We start from the raw sequence: 16,100 nt of genomic DNA, 5'->3' as shown, positions 1-16,100 counted from the left end.
TCTCAATGTAGACAAAATAGCCTTACATTGGAAGAAGATGTCATCTAGGATTTTTATAGCTAGAAAGGAGGAGTCAATGCCTGGCTTCAAAGCTTCAAAGGACAGGTTGACTCTCTTGTTAGGGCTAATGCAGCTGTTGACTTTAAGTTGAAGCCAATTCTTGCTTACTATTTCAAAAATCCTACGGACCTTAAGAATTATGCTAAATCTACCCTGCCTGTGCTCTACAAATAGAACAACAATGCCTGGATGACAGCACATTCGTCTACAGCATGGTTTACTGAATATATTAAGCCCACTGTTAAGACCTACTGCACAGGAAAAAAAAAAATTTCTTTCAAAATACTGCTGCTAATTGACAATGCAACTGGTTACCCAAAAACTTTGATGAAGATGTGTGAGATTCGTGTTGTTTTCATGCCTGCTAACACAACATTCAATTTGCAGTCCATGGATCAAGGCGTAATTTTGACTTTCAAATCTTACCATGTAAAAAATACATTTTGTAAAGCTATAGCTGCCACAGATAGTGATTCCTCTAATGGGTCTTGGAAAACTCAACTGAGAACCTTCTGGAAAAGATTTACCATTCTAGATGTCATTAGAACATCTATGATTCATGGGAAGAGGTTGAAATATCAACATTAATAGGAATTTAGAAGAAGTTGATTACAACCCTTATGTATGACTTTGAAGGGTTAAATATTTCAGTGGAGGAAGCAACTGCAGATGTGGTAAAAACAGCAAGAGAAGTAGAATAAAAGTGAACCCTGAAGATATGACTGAATACATGTAATCTCATGAAAAACTTTATTACATGAGGAGTTGCTTCTTATGGATGAGCAAAGAAGGTGATTTCTTAAGATGGAAGTACCTCTGGTAAAGATACTATAAAAATTGTTGAAATGACAACAAAGGATTTAGAAATTACAAAAACTAACTTGATAAAGCAGCAGCAGGTTTTGAGAGGATTGATTCCAATTTTGAAAGTTCTACTATGGGTAAATGCTATCAAAAAGCATCACATACTACAGAGAAATGGTTTGTGAAATAAAAAGTTGATCAGTGCAGAAAACATTGCTGGTGTCTTATTTTAAGAAATTACCGTGGCCCACAACATTCAGCAACCACCACCCTGATCAGTCAGAAGCCATCAACAATGAGGTAAGACTCCACCAGGGAAAGGATTAGAATGAACTGAAGGCTCTGATGATGGTTAATGTTTTTTACTTTGGACATAATGTTATTGCTTGCTTAACAGACTACAGTATAATGCAAACCTAGCTTTTATGTGCACTGGGAAACCAAAAAATTGGGTGATTTGGTTTATTGTGATATTTGCTTTGTTGTGGTGGTCTGAAACCAAACCATCAATATCTCCGAGGTATGCCTCTAATGTGCATTTTTACTGAAATGAGTACATTGTACTTGCCCTCTGTGAGAATTACTAGGAATCAGATTTATTGATGTTTAGTCAGTTTTATTGTCAAAACTTTGTAATGCCAGAAACTCAGTTTAAGAAATAATTCATGAAGTTTCTCTGTACTAAATCTAAAGACTATAGATGAGTTCTGAAATAATATCTAATTTACACTTAGTGCTTACTATTATCAACACAAATCTATGTGTTTTAAATATATTGACTCATGTTTTTTATATTTTAATTCCTCCAACTTCCTCACGTGCTATATGTTATTCTAGACCTATTTACATAGGAGAAAATGAGGCACATACATTATATTCATATACATTGTAAAATGACATAATTTAAGAAATGGTTAAATTTGGTTAAATTAAGCTTAGAAAATGACTGTGGTTTGAAAAAGAAAATGTACAGTGTATCTAACTTTTCATACTACTTTCAGCACATTAATTTTGATTTGGGGACCTTTTCCCACTCTTTACCTTTAATCTCTTTGTCATTTTTGAACCATCTTATATCAGCTGCAGGTTTACTACCAGATGTTTTACAAGTCAGCTGCATCAAGTCTCCCTCCATAACTGGTGATGAAAATCCACTAATTTGAGGCTTTTCAGGAACACCTGAAATATAAGCAAATGAATGAAGTGAACATCAATTGCCAGGGTTGGGTCATTCTTGTGACTATTACTTTTACAGTCAAAAGTAAACTGGCAATACGTTCAATCAAGAAAAATGAACTTCTGTATAATAAAATAAATTGCTTATAAGATATAGATAAATTTGTATACACACACACACACACACACATATATATGCATACATATAAGTGTATATATGCATGTATGTGTGTATATATATTTATGATATATATGTATATATACCCGAAAGCATTTATTTAGTTCAAAGTAGTTGTTTAAGTTAAAGTTTACATGCAAAAATACTCTTTGTAATTCTTAAAGACAACCATTCAATATATCTTAAAATTTACCAGTATAGGGATTTAAGAATGTACATTGTTTGCATCACGGAACAAAAATTTACAAAGCACATTTCTTTATTCTTTAGCAAATTATGATTTAACTAACATAGCGCCTTTCATTCCTGATTTCATAATTCTTAAAGCTTAAAAATTATATTATCTCCTGTGCACTTTATTCAAGAAAAGGCATTTTGCCCAAGAAAATGCAACAAAAAAATTCATTTGTAATTGCAACCATACTTACTTCCCTGATTCTTCTAAGGTAGAAAATGTCTCTTGATGTCGTGTGTATTAGAAATTCAATCGTAGTTTTGTGGAGCGTGATATGTGTTATTTTTAATGCTAACCACTATTACCTTTTCTAGTCCAAATCATCCAATCAATAAGCAGATAACTAATGTTCAGAGATAGCACATGGGTCATTTAAATAATAGAATATTCCATATTTCTTGGGCATTAATATTTCATTATCATGGTAGAGGTTTACTAAAATTTCATCCCAAATTATTCAATAATCAAGGTAGATCGAAAGTTTCTTTTTTGTACTATTTAATTCAGATATAAAAGAATGAAATGTAAGCATGTTGGAAAGCACCAATAAGAGAAATACACATTTAAACAATAACAACAAAGATAAATGACAGATCATCATACTCTAATTAGCTGTCTAGTGTGTTTTGTTTTATTTTTTAATCTATTTCACATCATCATTGAATAAACTGAAATCAGCCAGCTGCCTATTCAGGGTGTCTCAAGGTGGTTCTCTATAGAACAATACATTAACCTTAGGCAGTTATCCTGAAATACTCAATTTTAGTGGCTATATTTTGTCCTTAATGGCAAACTTGTAAAGATTTTTTATAAAATCATCTCAGTGGGACCTGCAAAGAGACATGTTTCTTATCCTGTGCACAAAACCAATTCACTAGCTGAATTAACTTTAATATTCCCACCCAAAAGAACAGCATGTATCAGTTCTTTTAAATGCAATGTTAAGCCTTTATGTATCAAAAAAGGAAGGCAAACTAGAGGCAGGAAAAAAAAATATGTCTTGAAATTCCTCTAACTTGTTCGGTACACAGGTGTGTTTCAATAAACTGCAGCAATTTCAGCTGATTGGGCCTCTGACGTTTGTGGAATCACAGAGAGCCTTGAGTTGCAACTATACTTCCTCGGAATCTCTACGAATGTATTGCTTTTTTGTGTCACTTTAACCTTTGGAAAAATGGCTCAATATTTAGAGAACAGAAGTACAAAGAAGCTACAAGCTGCGTGCGCAAGTGACATTATGTAGTTCATTTAGGAATCTAGAAAACTACACATTTATAAGGTGAGAAGACAAATAGAAATGTGAGGGTTATTCAAATGCACTGAGATAGACAAGGGGGTCATATGTGAAAGCCATAACATATTAGAGAGGGACCCTATCAAATGACTGACACGATAAAATGTAGGAGAACCCTATAGACACCATTCTATCACTTTATGAAAGGATCACCATGTATACAATACATAGATGAGTTGGTACAAAGGAATTTAACTGAAAAACAAGATACCTGGTGTCTAAGAAATTAAATGGCTGTGTGCTCTCAGAAGTCAGATAACTCTTTACACCTCCCTTCATCTATTTATAAAATGGGAAGAGTGACTAAGTGGTTTTTTAAATGCCTTTTCTCTTCTTTTAAAATTTATCTTCATTGTTGAAAGTATTACAGATGTCCCCCTTTTTTCTCCCCCATTGCCCCCCTCCAGCCTGGACCAGACTCCTCCAAGGCCTTCACCATACTATTGTCTGCTTCCATATAAGTACTTTGGCCAATTTCTCCCCACCCACCCACCCAACCCCACCTTCCCCTTGAGATTTTTTTTTTTTGGTAGGTTAATTCTTTTTTTTTTTTAATTTATTTTTATTGTTGAAAGTATTACAAATGTCTCCTTCCTTCCCCCCCCCCCGCATTGATCCCCTCCACCCTGTGCCACTCCCCTGTGTCCATGGTTTATGCACATATGAATATAAATTTGTATGTTAATCTCTCTCCATCCACCTACCCACCCACCCCTGCCTTCCCTCTGAGATTCGCTAGTCTGTTCCATGCTTCTATATCTCTGGGTCTATTTTGTTCATAAGTTTATTTTGTTCATTAGATTCCACATATGAGTGAGATCATGTGGTACCTGTCTTTCTCTGACTGGCTTATTTCACTTGGCATAACACTCTCCAGGTCCATCCATGCTGTCTCAAAGGGTAAGAGATCCTTCTTTTTTATCACTGCATAGTATTTCATGGTACAGATGTACCACTGCTTTTTTAACCAACTCATCTACTGGTGGGCACTTTTGCAGTTTCAAGATCTTAGCTATTGTCAATAGTACTGCTATGAACATAGGAATGCACATGTTCTTTTTGATGCTACATCAATTATTATGATCCTCAAAATATATGTGTGTGTTTTAATCATGTTGTCTTAGCAGTATGCATCTCTCTGGCTCGTGGCTGCATTCTGTTTGTCTCTTGAACTTACCCAGAACAGTGAGATAGGCCTTGGAAGTTTTGACAGGCATTGTAAATAAAGAACAGGTGTACTGTCCTTCATCGGAGAGAGACACGTCACTGACGCTGATACTCAATTCATGCCAAGAAGCCCGAACCAGCTCGATCCTATTGTCCCTTAAAGCTGGAAAGAGAAAATATTGAAAATGTGAATAACAACACTGAAAAAGTCTGTACTGTTACACTATGAATTTTTAGCACAACATAATAAACACTTTTATTTTTATCTATACGTCTAAATGTTTCCCGAAACAGTTTTAAGGACAGTTTAAATATATTGAAATATTTTATCAGATTTTTACAAAATCAAAGTAGAATTAGTTGCTCCTTAAGGTTCTCAGAAATAACTTTTTAATTAAATGATTTCATCTAGTACATTACTCCAGACGAGGTAGATGATAATGATAAAAATGGCTTTCCTTCACAAAGTCTTTCATGGAATGCTAGTGCCAAGAAAAACTATAAACAAAAGGGCTCACTTTTATGGACAGATAAGTTTTGGAAAACTATGACTGCCGCATTCCTTCCAAGATACCAACAGTGAACATTAGCACATTAAAAGCTCTCTGCAGTGCAGGTACCCGTTGAACTTCATTTAAACCAGAACTGGCATTGAGCTGAAAAGCACCTGTAAGGGACCAGATGTTAAGATTTGCTCTGACTCACTGGTGCCTCTGCTGTGCCCTGTTCTATCACAGAACACTTGTTTTCACAGAACTCATGCTCTTTGCTCATTTTAGAAGAAATCATTAAAAAAATTGAAACGCCATTATATATCCCACTAAGTACAGCTATACAACCTGAAATTAAGTAAGAGGCAACTGAAGAATTACTCTAAAGGTAGAAAGAGAAAGGAAGATAGAGTAGGAGCACCAGGTCCACAGGAACAGCACGGGGAATCCTCAAACAATAGCAAAAGGCAATGCAGACCTGGCCTCTACCAACCACAACCCAGCAACAGAACATGGCTGAGGTAGCTTCATTTTTACTGCTGACCAAATGGGAGTTCCTCCAGCAACATCATCGGCACGGGAATCAAGTGGGAGCATGGCTGACAAGTGTCCATGCAGAGTTATCTTTGTCCCCAGTGGGCTGGAGGCTCTACCTAGAGACAACAGTTGATTGGGCAGTAAGGGAAGTAGGGTAATTCCTCTCTAAGTGCCCAGCCCTAGGTATGATTTCTCCATAAGCTAGAGGACACTTACCCCACTTAGAGCCAGCCACCAGGCAGTCTGCCCTGGTGAAGCACCCATGTCCGCTTCGGCAGTGCCAGTAGACAGTGGTATAATTTCCTGTGGAACTAGTCAAGTCAAGTTGACCACATAGAACTACTAAGGTTCTGGCAAAATTGGTGGAACCACAGCCTGCAGATGTACTCTAGGACCTTTATGCTAAACCTAAATAGAATGACTGCCTCATAGAACAGAAAATTTAGAGTCCAGAATCTCCTAGCATAATAGTCAAAATGTCAAAGATATAATGATGATGATGATGATGATGATAATAATAAACCTATGGTCACACCAAATACCACAAAAATCATAACTTGAATAAGAAAGCATAATCAACAGATGCCAACACTGAGTTGAAATAGATATTGAAATTTGATGAAAAATTAAAGAAGCCATCATAAAAATACTTTAATAAGCCTTTAATAAGTATCTTCAAACAAATAAAAAGATCTCAGCAAAGAAAAAGAAATAAAAAACAAAACAAATGAAAATTATAGAAATCAAAATACAGTTACCAAAATCAGAACTCACTGGATTGGCTCAGAAGTACAGTGGAGATGACAGAGGATAGAATCAGTGAACTTAAGGACAGAACAATATAATTCACTCAGTCTGAACAGAAGAGAAAAATAGATTAAAAAAAAAAAAAAAAGAACAGAGCCTTAGGGACCTATGGGACAATTAAAAAAATGTCCAACATTGGTACCATAAGAGTTCCAGAAGAAGAGAGAAGGGGGTTGACACAGTATTTGAAGAAATAATGATTGAAAACTGCAAATTTGGCAAAAGAAATAAATGTAGAGAATCAAAAAGACAAGCAAACATCAAAGAGGATAAGCCCAAAGAAGTTCATGTCAAGAGAGATCAAAATTAAATGTCTGAAATCCAAAGAAAAATATCTTGAAAGCAGCTAGAGAAAAAGACATGTTACCTAAAAGACATGGAGGAGACTTAGATGCCTATTACTAAGTAAATGATGCCAATCTGAAAAGGCGACATACTATGATTCTAACTATATAACATTCTGAAAATGCAAAACAATAGACATGGTAAAAAGATCGGTGGTTGCCAGGGTTTGGGGGGAAGGAGGGATGGATAGACAGAGCACCGGTGATTTTTAAGGCCATGCAACTAGTTTGTATGATACTGTAATGGTGGGTACATGTCATTATAGATTTATCCAAACCTACTGAATGTACAACACCAAAGAGCGAACCCTGAAGTAAACTATGGACTTTGGTTGGTAGTGATGTGTCAATGTAGATTCATCAATTGTAACAAAGGGACCACTGTGCTGGAGATATTGATAACAGAGGAGGCTCTGCATGTGTAGGGGCAGTGGGTATATGGGAAATCTCTGTACCTTCTGCTGAATTTTGCTGTGTACATAAAACTTCTCAAAAAAACAACAACCAAACAAACAAAACAAAAAAACAAAAATACCTCCCCATTCAAATGACAATAAATTTCTTATTTGAAATCATGGAGACCAGAAGGAGTGGCACATTTTTCAAAAGAAAAGAATGGTCAGTGCTGTATTTTTATCCAGTGAAAGTAACCTTCAGGAATTAAGAGAGAATAAATATATTCTTAGAAGAAGGGAAACTAAGAACATTTGTCTCTAGCAGATTTGTCTTAAAGAAAGTTTCTTCAAACAGAAAAGAACTCTTGGATCATCAAGAAGGAAGAAAGAACAAAAATATGGGTAAATATAATACCTACTACCCTACTCCTCCTGAGTTTTCTCCATTATAAACAAAGTTATAATATCAATTAATACCACGTTCAACATACACAGAAAGAATACTCAAGAGAAGTATAAGTGAGTAGGGCAAAGGGGCCTAATGGAAGTAAGGTTTCCATACTTTACTAGAAGTGGTAAAACATTGCTACTAGCAGACCAGGACAGTTCACAAATGTATATTTCAGCACCTGGAACAACTACTAAGAAAATATACAAAGTGATACACTCAAAAACTCTATAAATAAATTGAAATAGAATACATTTATACAGTGTCTTGAAATAAATTTATAGAGATGGGGAAGATATTAGTAGTTGCCAAAGGATAAGTATAGTAAAGGGTGGAAGGGAGTAGGAGGGAAATGAATTTGGTTATAAAAGAACACACATAAATCTTTAATGTTTTTCTTTGCTTAATCCCTTTGCTCTTCTCACTCAGCCCCCAACCCCGCCCCCCTGTCAGCTGTCACTCTGTTCTCTGTATCCATGAGTCTGTCTCCACTTTGTTTATTTGATTCCACACAAGTGAGATCATATGGTACTGGTCTTTCTCTGACTGGCTTATTTCCCGCAGCATAAGACAGCAGTCTGACGACTGCCAGAGGGAAGGGGCGCCGGGGGAAGGAAGGGGGCAAAGCGGGGATAAATGGTGATGGAAGGACACTTGACTTGGTAAATACAAAATATGATATACAGGTGATGTATTGTAAAATTGTACACCTGAAGCCTGTATAACTTAATAACCAATGTCACCCCAATAAATTTAATAAAACAAGAACAGCACAAGGGACACCTGTAGTGATGAAAGTGGTCTGTATCTTGACAGTGGTGATGGGTATGTGAACCAACTCGTAATAAAAATGCATGGAGCTAAACACACACACACAAGTACATGTCAAACTGGCGAAACCCAGGTAAGATTGGTGAACTATATTATTGTTAATTCCCTAGTTTTGATATATTTGCAAGGCGTTATTTCACTGACGGGTCCATGAGATTGCTTTGAATTACTCATAAAATTAGATATGAATCTACAATAAAAACTCACTTAAAGCATTTTTATGTACATTTGATTGAATAGGGGAAATTATTAGGATATCGAAGCTTAAAATTCATCGTACACATCTGCCATACAGGAAGAGGGAGATCCCAAGAGCCACATATTCTTAAATTACTGAAGCATCCCTGAGTGCTTTGTGAAAGGAGTAGGCAATTATAAAATATTAAGATTTAGGAAAATTCTAAATTTTCATGAGTTTTAATGCATTTTAAAAAATCATTCTCCCACACGCTCAAATGAGGCATACCTTAATGATTGTAGTCCCCTGCTACCATTCATAAGGATACATAATACACATATTTTTGAAACTGATTTTTATTGAATATAAAAAAATAAGGAGAGTTTGATCATGATTGTGTTCACAATTCCATTAGGACACACAGGCATTTTTTAAAATGTCTGTTTCACATTCTATCTACTACATGTCCTAATATATATGCCTTGTGCGGATGCTATAGGAAAACAGTGGGACACAGATTTGTCATTTCCCCAATAGGGCTTCATTCTATTTCAACTACTTTTCAAAGCTATGATTTCTTTTAAAAAATATTTATCACATATTTCTTGGATTTTAAAAAAGAGGTCACCAAAAGGGAAAACTTCAGGTTCCTGTCATGGTACCGTATGGGTAAAACATGTTACTCACCCACTGTGTTCAATTTCATTTTCTCTAACACAGGCCCCACTGACAGAGAGACAGAACTATCAATTTTTAGTGAATTTTGGCAAAATAAATTTAACTCTTTTCTGCTCAGATTATTTTGCAGAAATTGTATAACATCACCAAAGACAAACTGAATTACTCAATACATACAAATATAAAACTTTTATACTTAAATCATTTTCAAGGAGTAAAGCTAAAAGAACTCACTCTGGAATCAAAAGATCTGCTCTAGGTACTTGTATGAGGTTAGATTTTCTGTGGATAATAATTTGTGATTCATTTTTATCTTTGAAATATGATGAGAACTGAATAATATCACGTAGCTTGTGAAGTGCCTTAAAATAAATCTACAATGATATTATTAAAATATCTTGGGTTTGGAATCTTGATGAGAACCTAAATATTTTGGTCTCTGAAATGTCTCAATTGATTAAGCTTACCAAATCATATAATATTTTGAGTTGTTTTATGATTCCTCCTAGCCTTGACTAAAGACAAGGCTCTGAAAGGCAGAATACCTGCATTTTTCTGTAAACTCTGTTATTGATTAACCATATGAATCTAGGCAAGCCACTTAAATGTCATGTTCCTCAGTCTGCTGATTGTTAGGTGCAGGTAATAACTGAGTAAAAGTACAAAGCATATGGTTTACAGAGTTGAAATAAATGAATATATATCCAAAACCTGAAAGCATATTCCCAAGAACCAAGAAACTGACACAATTAGTATTATTTCTATAATAATAAATGATTATTTATTGTGCAACCATCCTTGATAATTCATTTGCCGAAACAAAAGAGCTGCTTAAGGAGATTCTCATTGAAATGAACATTTTAAACAAATCTTACACCCGCAACATTCATCTCTTCCAGTTTGTAAATACTTATGATGTCATCTGCAGTTCACTTTATCGTAGCATTTCAAGTATGAAAGAATACAGGAAAACCTGTAATAGTTCAGAAAGGGATATAATAAAACCCAGTGGGTTTCCTGCGAGCAGGATCCTTGTCTTGCTCGTCTCAGCATCCTGCACCATCACTATCTGCACAGGAGGTATTCAGTGAATGGCTATTGAATTGAACCTGAGAGCCAGCCTCTGTCAGAATATGATAAGAGCACAGAGAAAAAGAACTGAACTAGGAAGTCCTCTTCGATACATCTCCGCAGGCTTCCCCATGGGAGAGAAGCCAGAAAAGAAGGGAAAAGGTGTCCCATTTAGACACTGTTGAGCATAAAAGAGTTAGAAATATCATGCCACAAAAAATTTTTAACAAAGTAATAGTTCATTGGGAAATGGTTTGAAATATTGAGTGAGTGATCGCTGAAAATACTGTCATGGTACCTTATGGTTCCAAAAGAGCACAAAAGGTAGTAGCGAGCCAGAGATAATTCATATTATTTAACTGCCACACAGTAAGTCCCAAAAATATAGTGAACCTAAATAAAGGATTGTAATATTTTCAATGGAAGCGAATTCAATCTTAAAAAATATTTCCTTTGAGGACAAAAAATGTTCACCAGTATTTAAATACCTTTTTAGAAAATAAACACTTAAAGATTTCATTGAAAATAAAGATTTTGAACATTGTTCCAAGAATAACTGAAGAAATGAGGATGTTAAATAAAAGAAATAAATAGAAATGAGGAAGTGTAATAATAGATTGAAAGATAATTGCTCATACATCATAAGGATTAAAAATGAGCTAATGGGTTAAGTAGGCTACTCTGAGGCCATGGCTCATCAGCTCTTAGGTGCCTGCCACCCACTGGTGAGGTGATTCAACGGATTCAAAACTCTGTGTTCTGCAGGATTTAATCTTGGATGCAAATAAGAAGCCTGGGCCAATGAGTAAGAATTTATTAAACAGTACTTAACTCTTGATAAAAATTATTTTTTCAACAGACCACTGGTTCTAAATGGTTTATCAATCATACAAATGCATATTTGGGATTCATGCTAAGGAAAATAAAAATTCCTAAGAAAATTACTTGGGAAAATTTTATTACATTTTATAATCATATCTAACAAAAGTTACTAGCATCATTAACAAATTGTATATTAATTACTTTTAAATCAAATTAACAATAATATTAGTACTACTGGATTTATCTGATATTATTCATTTAAGAATCCAATAGTTACTTGTGCATGCTTGCATTAAATAGTTTTTCTTTCTTATGTATTATGATGTTTGTAAAGGTGATGACATACTTCTTGCCAGAAATATTTTCAAATATTAAATTGGTTTCCAGTGAATAATAGTTCATGCCACACTTTAGGGTACTTAAATAATAAGAAGAAACATATTTCATGATGTAATCACTTTAAAATGACTTCTAAAATGCAACAAGTAACAACCTCATTGTTTTCATATTTTTTTCCTAGTTCACCCATTTAAACTAAAGCTTCTCCAAATAATCAGAATTATGTTATATCTCTTTGTATTTCCTGCAAGGCCTTACACATATCATGGTACATATAGATGTCCATTAATAATTTATTGGATTAAATTCAATATGTGGATCATCAATTTTTTGCATATATTCTATAATTGTACAGATTAAAATTATTTTGGAAAATTCCATATGTTAAGCAAACATAATATACTGAGTGATTTTACTATATAATTCACTATATTTTATACACAAGCAGTAAAGGAAAAACCTACATCATGATGACAGAAGTCAATTCAATTACCATCTTGACTGACTAAATTCTCAATGTTGCGCACAAGTTTCCAAAAGCACATCATTCTACACCCACAGGATTATAGTCAAAACAACCACGCATTGAAACATTCTTTAAAAATGCATTTATTATCTAAACAGTGAGTAAAGTAAGCTTAATATCACTGATGTGATGAGTTTTCAAGAATGGCAGGCATGCCAGCCTTCCTGTTCCTGTTCTCAGCACCAGTCCCCACCGTCCAGGGGGTTGCTATAGGCAGTTTAGATGTGTCAGCACAAGAAGGGAAGTTCTGCCTATGGGAGAGATCTAAGAGTGCTGCTCAGGGCCTTTCATTCAACGTCAAGTTTTATTTTGCTGCGCGCTGTCTCATGATAGACTCTTTCCCATGATGTTGACATTATTGTTTTAGGTTGCTGGGACCAGCGCTCAGCTTTATTTCCCAACTTCTTCAAAAGGCCTGCTCTTTGCACACTGCCCACCTTGACCCGTGCTAACTGCCAGTCTGCTATGCCCCTACTCATTTCCCTAGAACTCACCACTAACCAAGTTTCTCATGCAATCTGCTGGCCTCTTTTGTTTTCAGCTGAAATACCTACTATTCCCGAGGGTAAGGAAAAAAGAACAAAGAATCAAAGCTTCAGCGGGTTCAGCTGGGTTTTGGGATACCAGAATGACTCTTCTGTTAATTCTACCTGTAACCTAATAAATCAGAACAAAATAAGTCAAATAAGCTCTAATAAAGTTTCTAATGGGCCACAGATCCAATCAATGCTTAACTCTTGTCAGAACTTACAATTGATATATTTACTTGTATGATGTCAAAATATGCCCCTAGATGTTATAAAACAGGCAAGCTAAAGAAAGGGATCTAGACACTCTTGTTCTTATAATAGAAGTGTTCTTTTATTTAATGGCCCAATTATTTTATGTTAACAGCATAATCAAATACTAATTCTCATCAGTATGTGTTATTTATGGTAGGACTATGGATTGACAGGAATAAAGTTATTAACACACACAGGCAATAAAATCTCAAGCTAGTGAATTCTTTTGTTTTGTACTTTTATAGTCATACAACATAAAACAATCTAAATCAATCTTCTAGAAAATTGGTAAAAAGAACCATTGCGCTAGAGCTGATATTTGGTATACCAAGTTTCAGCCTGGACTGAATTTTTACTGAAACCACAGTAAATGGAATCTTAGAATAGAAATGTGAACAGAATCCAAGCAATAAATCTGGAAATTGTGTCACTATTTGAAAGAAGTTTTTCCAGTGGTATAATTTCAATTTGTAAACCCCAGCTTCTCTTACTTCAAGTGTTGAAAAACATAAAGTCACTACAGCTGTAATCTGTTTTCATTCCTACATTTGTAATCTGTTTTTAGGAAGCATTTGAAAAAAAATGTTACCACACATAAAATGTACTAGTAAAGCAATAAACTTGGGTATGGAAAAGCTATCAATATGCTTGTGAAATGAATATAAACTCTATGACATTTTTACTTTCAGTCTTCTTGCTAAGTCTTGCCTCTTTCTAACAGTGTCCTCCTCATGATCTGTCCTGATGGAAACCCCTCCGCTATTTTACTTTGTTGAATTCCCAAAGCCCTGCATGTAGACCACTACAAAATACACCTATAACCCTACCCTAATTCTCTTCTACAACATTAAAACTGTCCTGTGACAAATATTTTGATTGTTAGCAAATACTAATCTCCAGACCTTGGAATCACCCAAATTTTTCTACAGTAGGCTACATGATCAGGCATACATATGTGCAGACGAATGACTGATTGATAACAGTGTTGAAATAAAGCTTGTTGGCTATTAGAACAACAAACAAACAAAAAACTGTCCTGTGATATAGTTCCTATTTGTTTTCCCATCCCTCCTCAAAATGTCTAATAATTTAGAAATACATGAGCATTTGTTAAAATGTGGTGAGTAACCCATGTCTTTTTACCTCAAGGCATATATTTCCTCCGCTTGTCCAGGTCACACTTATCATTCAAGCTAATTAGCATATTTCCCACCTCCAGCTACATTCACATCTTTATTTAAGCTTCCAAGGTAGAAACATACATGAAGCTCAATATCATTTGTTGAGCCAACAAGAGATTAAAAGTGGACATTATATGGTCTATTATTTATATGCTGGCATGTAGCATTAATCTTATTATCTAGTAATTGCCTAGAGTATCTAGCCATGAATGAGACTGTTTCTTAATGATCCACAGTAATTAGCATAGTGCCCTGAATAGAAATTCCCATTCTCTCTATTGGATAAAAAAGTCAATGAACAAGTAAAAACACAAATTAATAAATAAATGCCAGGTGCACCAGGTGCATCAACTCATAAAGTAAGTAAGGAGAGTACGCTCTAGAAAAAATTCACATTTTAATATGAAAATGACTGAAAATTTTATGTTCTAATAGGTTTCCTTCCACCTGATGTTAATTTTGTAAAAACTGACTTGAAAGGAGTTTACAACTTTTTATTTTTAGTTTCTGTTTAGGTTAATGATTTATTACTTATACAGTACCAAAATATCATTATTATAGGTCAAAATAAAAAATATAATAAATATTTTCACAATTCAAAACAAGTCATTTTTCTAAGACTCCATCCTAAATCTCTTTGTACATTTTAATATGATTTGAATTATGTAATTGAAAATTTTTAAATCTAAGACACTTGAGTTGTCATTCTATACTTCGGAGTGGTCTATGCTGGCAAACCTTCTAAATCTATGCTTTCAAACATGGAAAGCGCACTCCTTTTAAAGAAAGTAAGTAGGCTACCTTATTCCTACTTTGACCTTGCCAAATACAAAAAGAACTTTTAAAGCCAAAGCAAATACACTTACATTTTCTTTTATATCTCTTGCAAACCATCTAAATATAATTATACCCACTGATTTCACATTAGATGGCTTTTGGATATAGGGTTGCATTTCAGTGGCTTAAAGTAAAGGAAGTTTCTTTAACTTGTAACAGTAAAGGACTGCTCAAGGTCATTGGTGGAGGGCGTTATATATTGTAAAAGTATCAGGGATATAAGCTGCCACCTTCCACTTCTGACTCTGAAAGTCTTCTGAGCGTAAGTGGGCCTGGGGAAGCAAGTGTAAAAAAATGTATTGGCATGATCCTTTTAGAAATACACATACCACTTTAGCTCCCAGTCCATGTTCAGGTACATGGCCATACTGTAAGGGAGACTGGCAAATGCAGTCTAGCTGTACGCACAGGAAGGAGAGATATTAGTGAGCAGTTAGTAGTTTCTGCCTCGCTGTTGTAAGCTTATTTGTACCACTATATCTATATGCACTGTTTCAATACACAAATTAATGTAGATATCCAGAAATGCTGGACAACAGAACATACTTTCCCTAAAATAGTCATAATTATGGTATGTTTTGAAATTCAACTTGTTATTAATTATGAAACAGAACTATGAATCTATTGTTCATGAACATGTTCTCCTCAACATCAACTTGCATTCAACAAAAAAGAAATATCTATGGAGGTAACACTACAGCTATTTCCTATTGACTCTATTATCCTCAATGGTGAGCAGGACTCTAGTTTTAGAAAATGGGAGGATAATTTTTTTCATTATCTACTACATTAAGTTTTAAAATAAAAAATTATTCAGCACGGTTTATGTTAATTATAATTGTGTATTAGTTATGTACATATATGTGTACATATTTGTGAAATATGCAATAATCATTCATTTTAATTGATTCTGATATCA

At 34.7% G+C, this 16,100-nt stretch overlaps 1 protein-coding gene across 2 annotated transcripts in view; it reads right to left on the bottom strand.

The window, feature by feature from the left end:
- CADM2 (cell adhesion molecule 2) overlaps positions 1 to 16,100 on the bottom strand; it is a 995,556-nt gene that overhangs the window by 144,339 nt on the left and 835,117 nt on the right. For both annotated transcript variants that reach the window (XM_087818103.1, XM_087818104.1), the window contains exons 3-4: positions 4,925 to 5,077; positions 1,906 to 2,043 (exon numbers count right to left, since the gene is read on the bottom strand). In XM_087818103.1, the coding sequence (XP_087674229.1) occupies positions 1,906 to 2,043; positions 4,925 to 5,077 (291 nt within the window). The remainder of the gene's footprint in view (positions 1 to 1,905; positions 2,044 to 4,924; positions 5,078 to 16,100) is intronic.

Source organism: Miniopterus natalensis, chromosome 6 (genome assembly GCF_054644295.1).
Source record: "Miniopterus natalensis isolate mMinNat1 chromosome 6, mMinNat1.hap1, whole genome shotgun sequence".
In the NCBI taxonomy this organism is placed as follows: domain Eukaryota; kingdom Metazoa; phylum Chordata; class Mammalia; order Chiroptera; family Miniopteridae; genus Miniopterus; species Miniopterus natalensis.
This window is presented reverse-complemented; position numbering and strand designations above follow the sequence as displayed.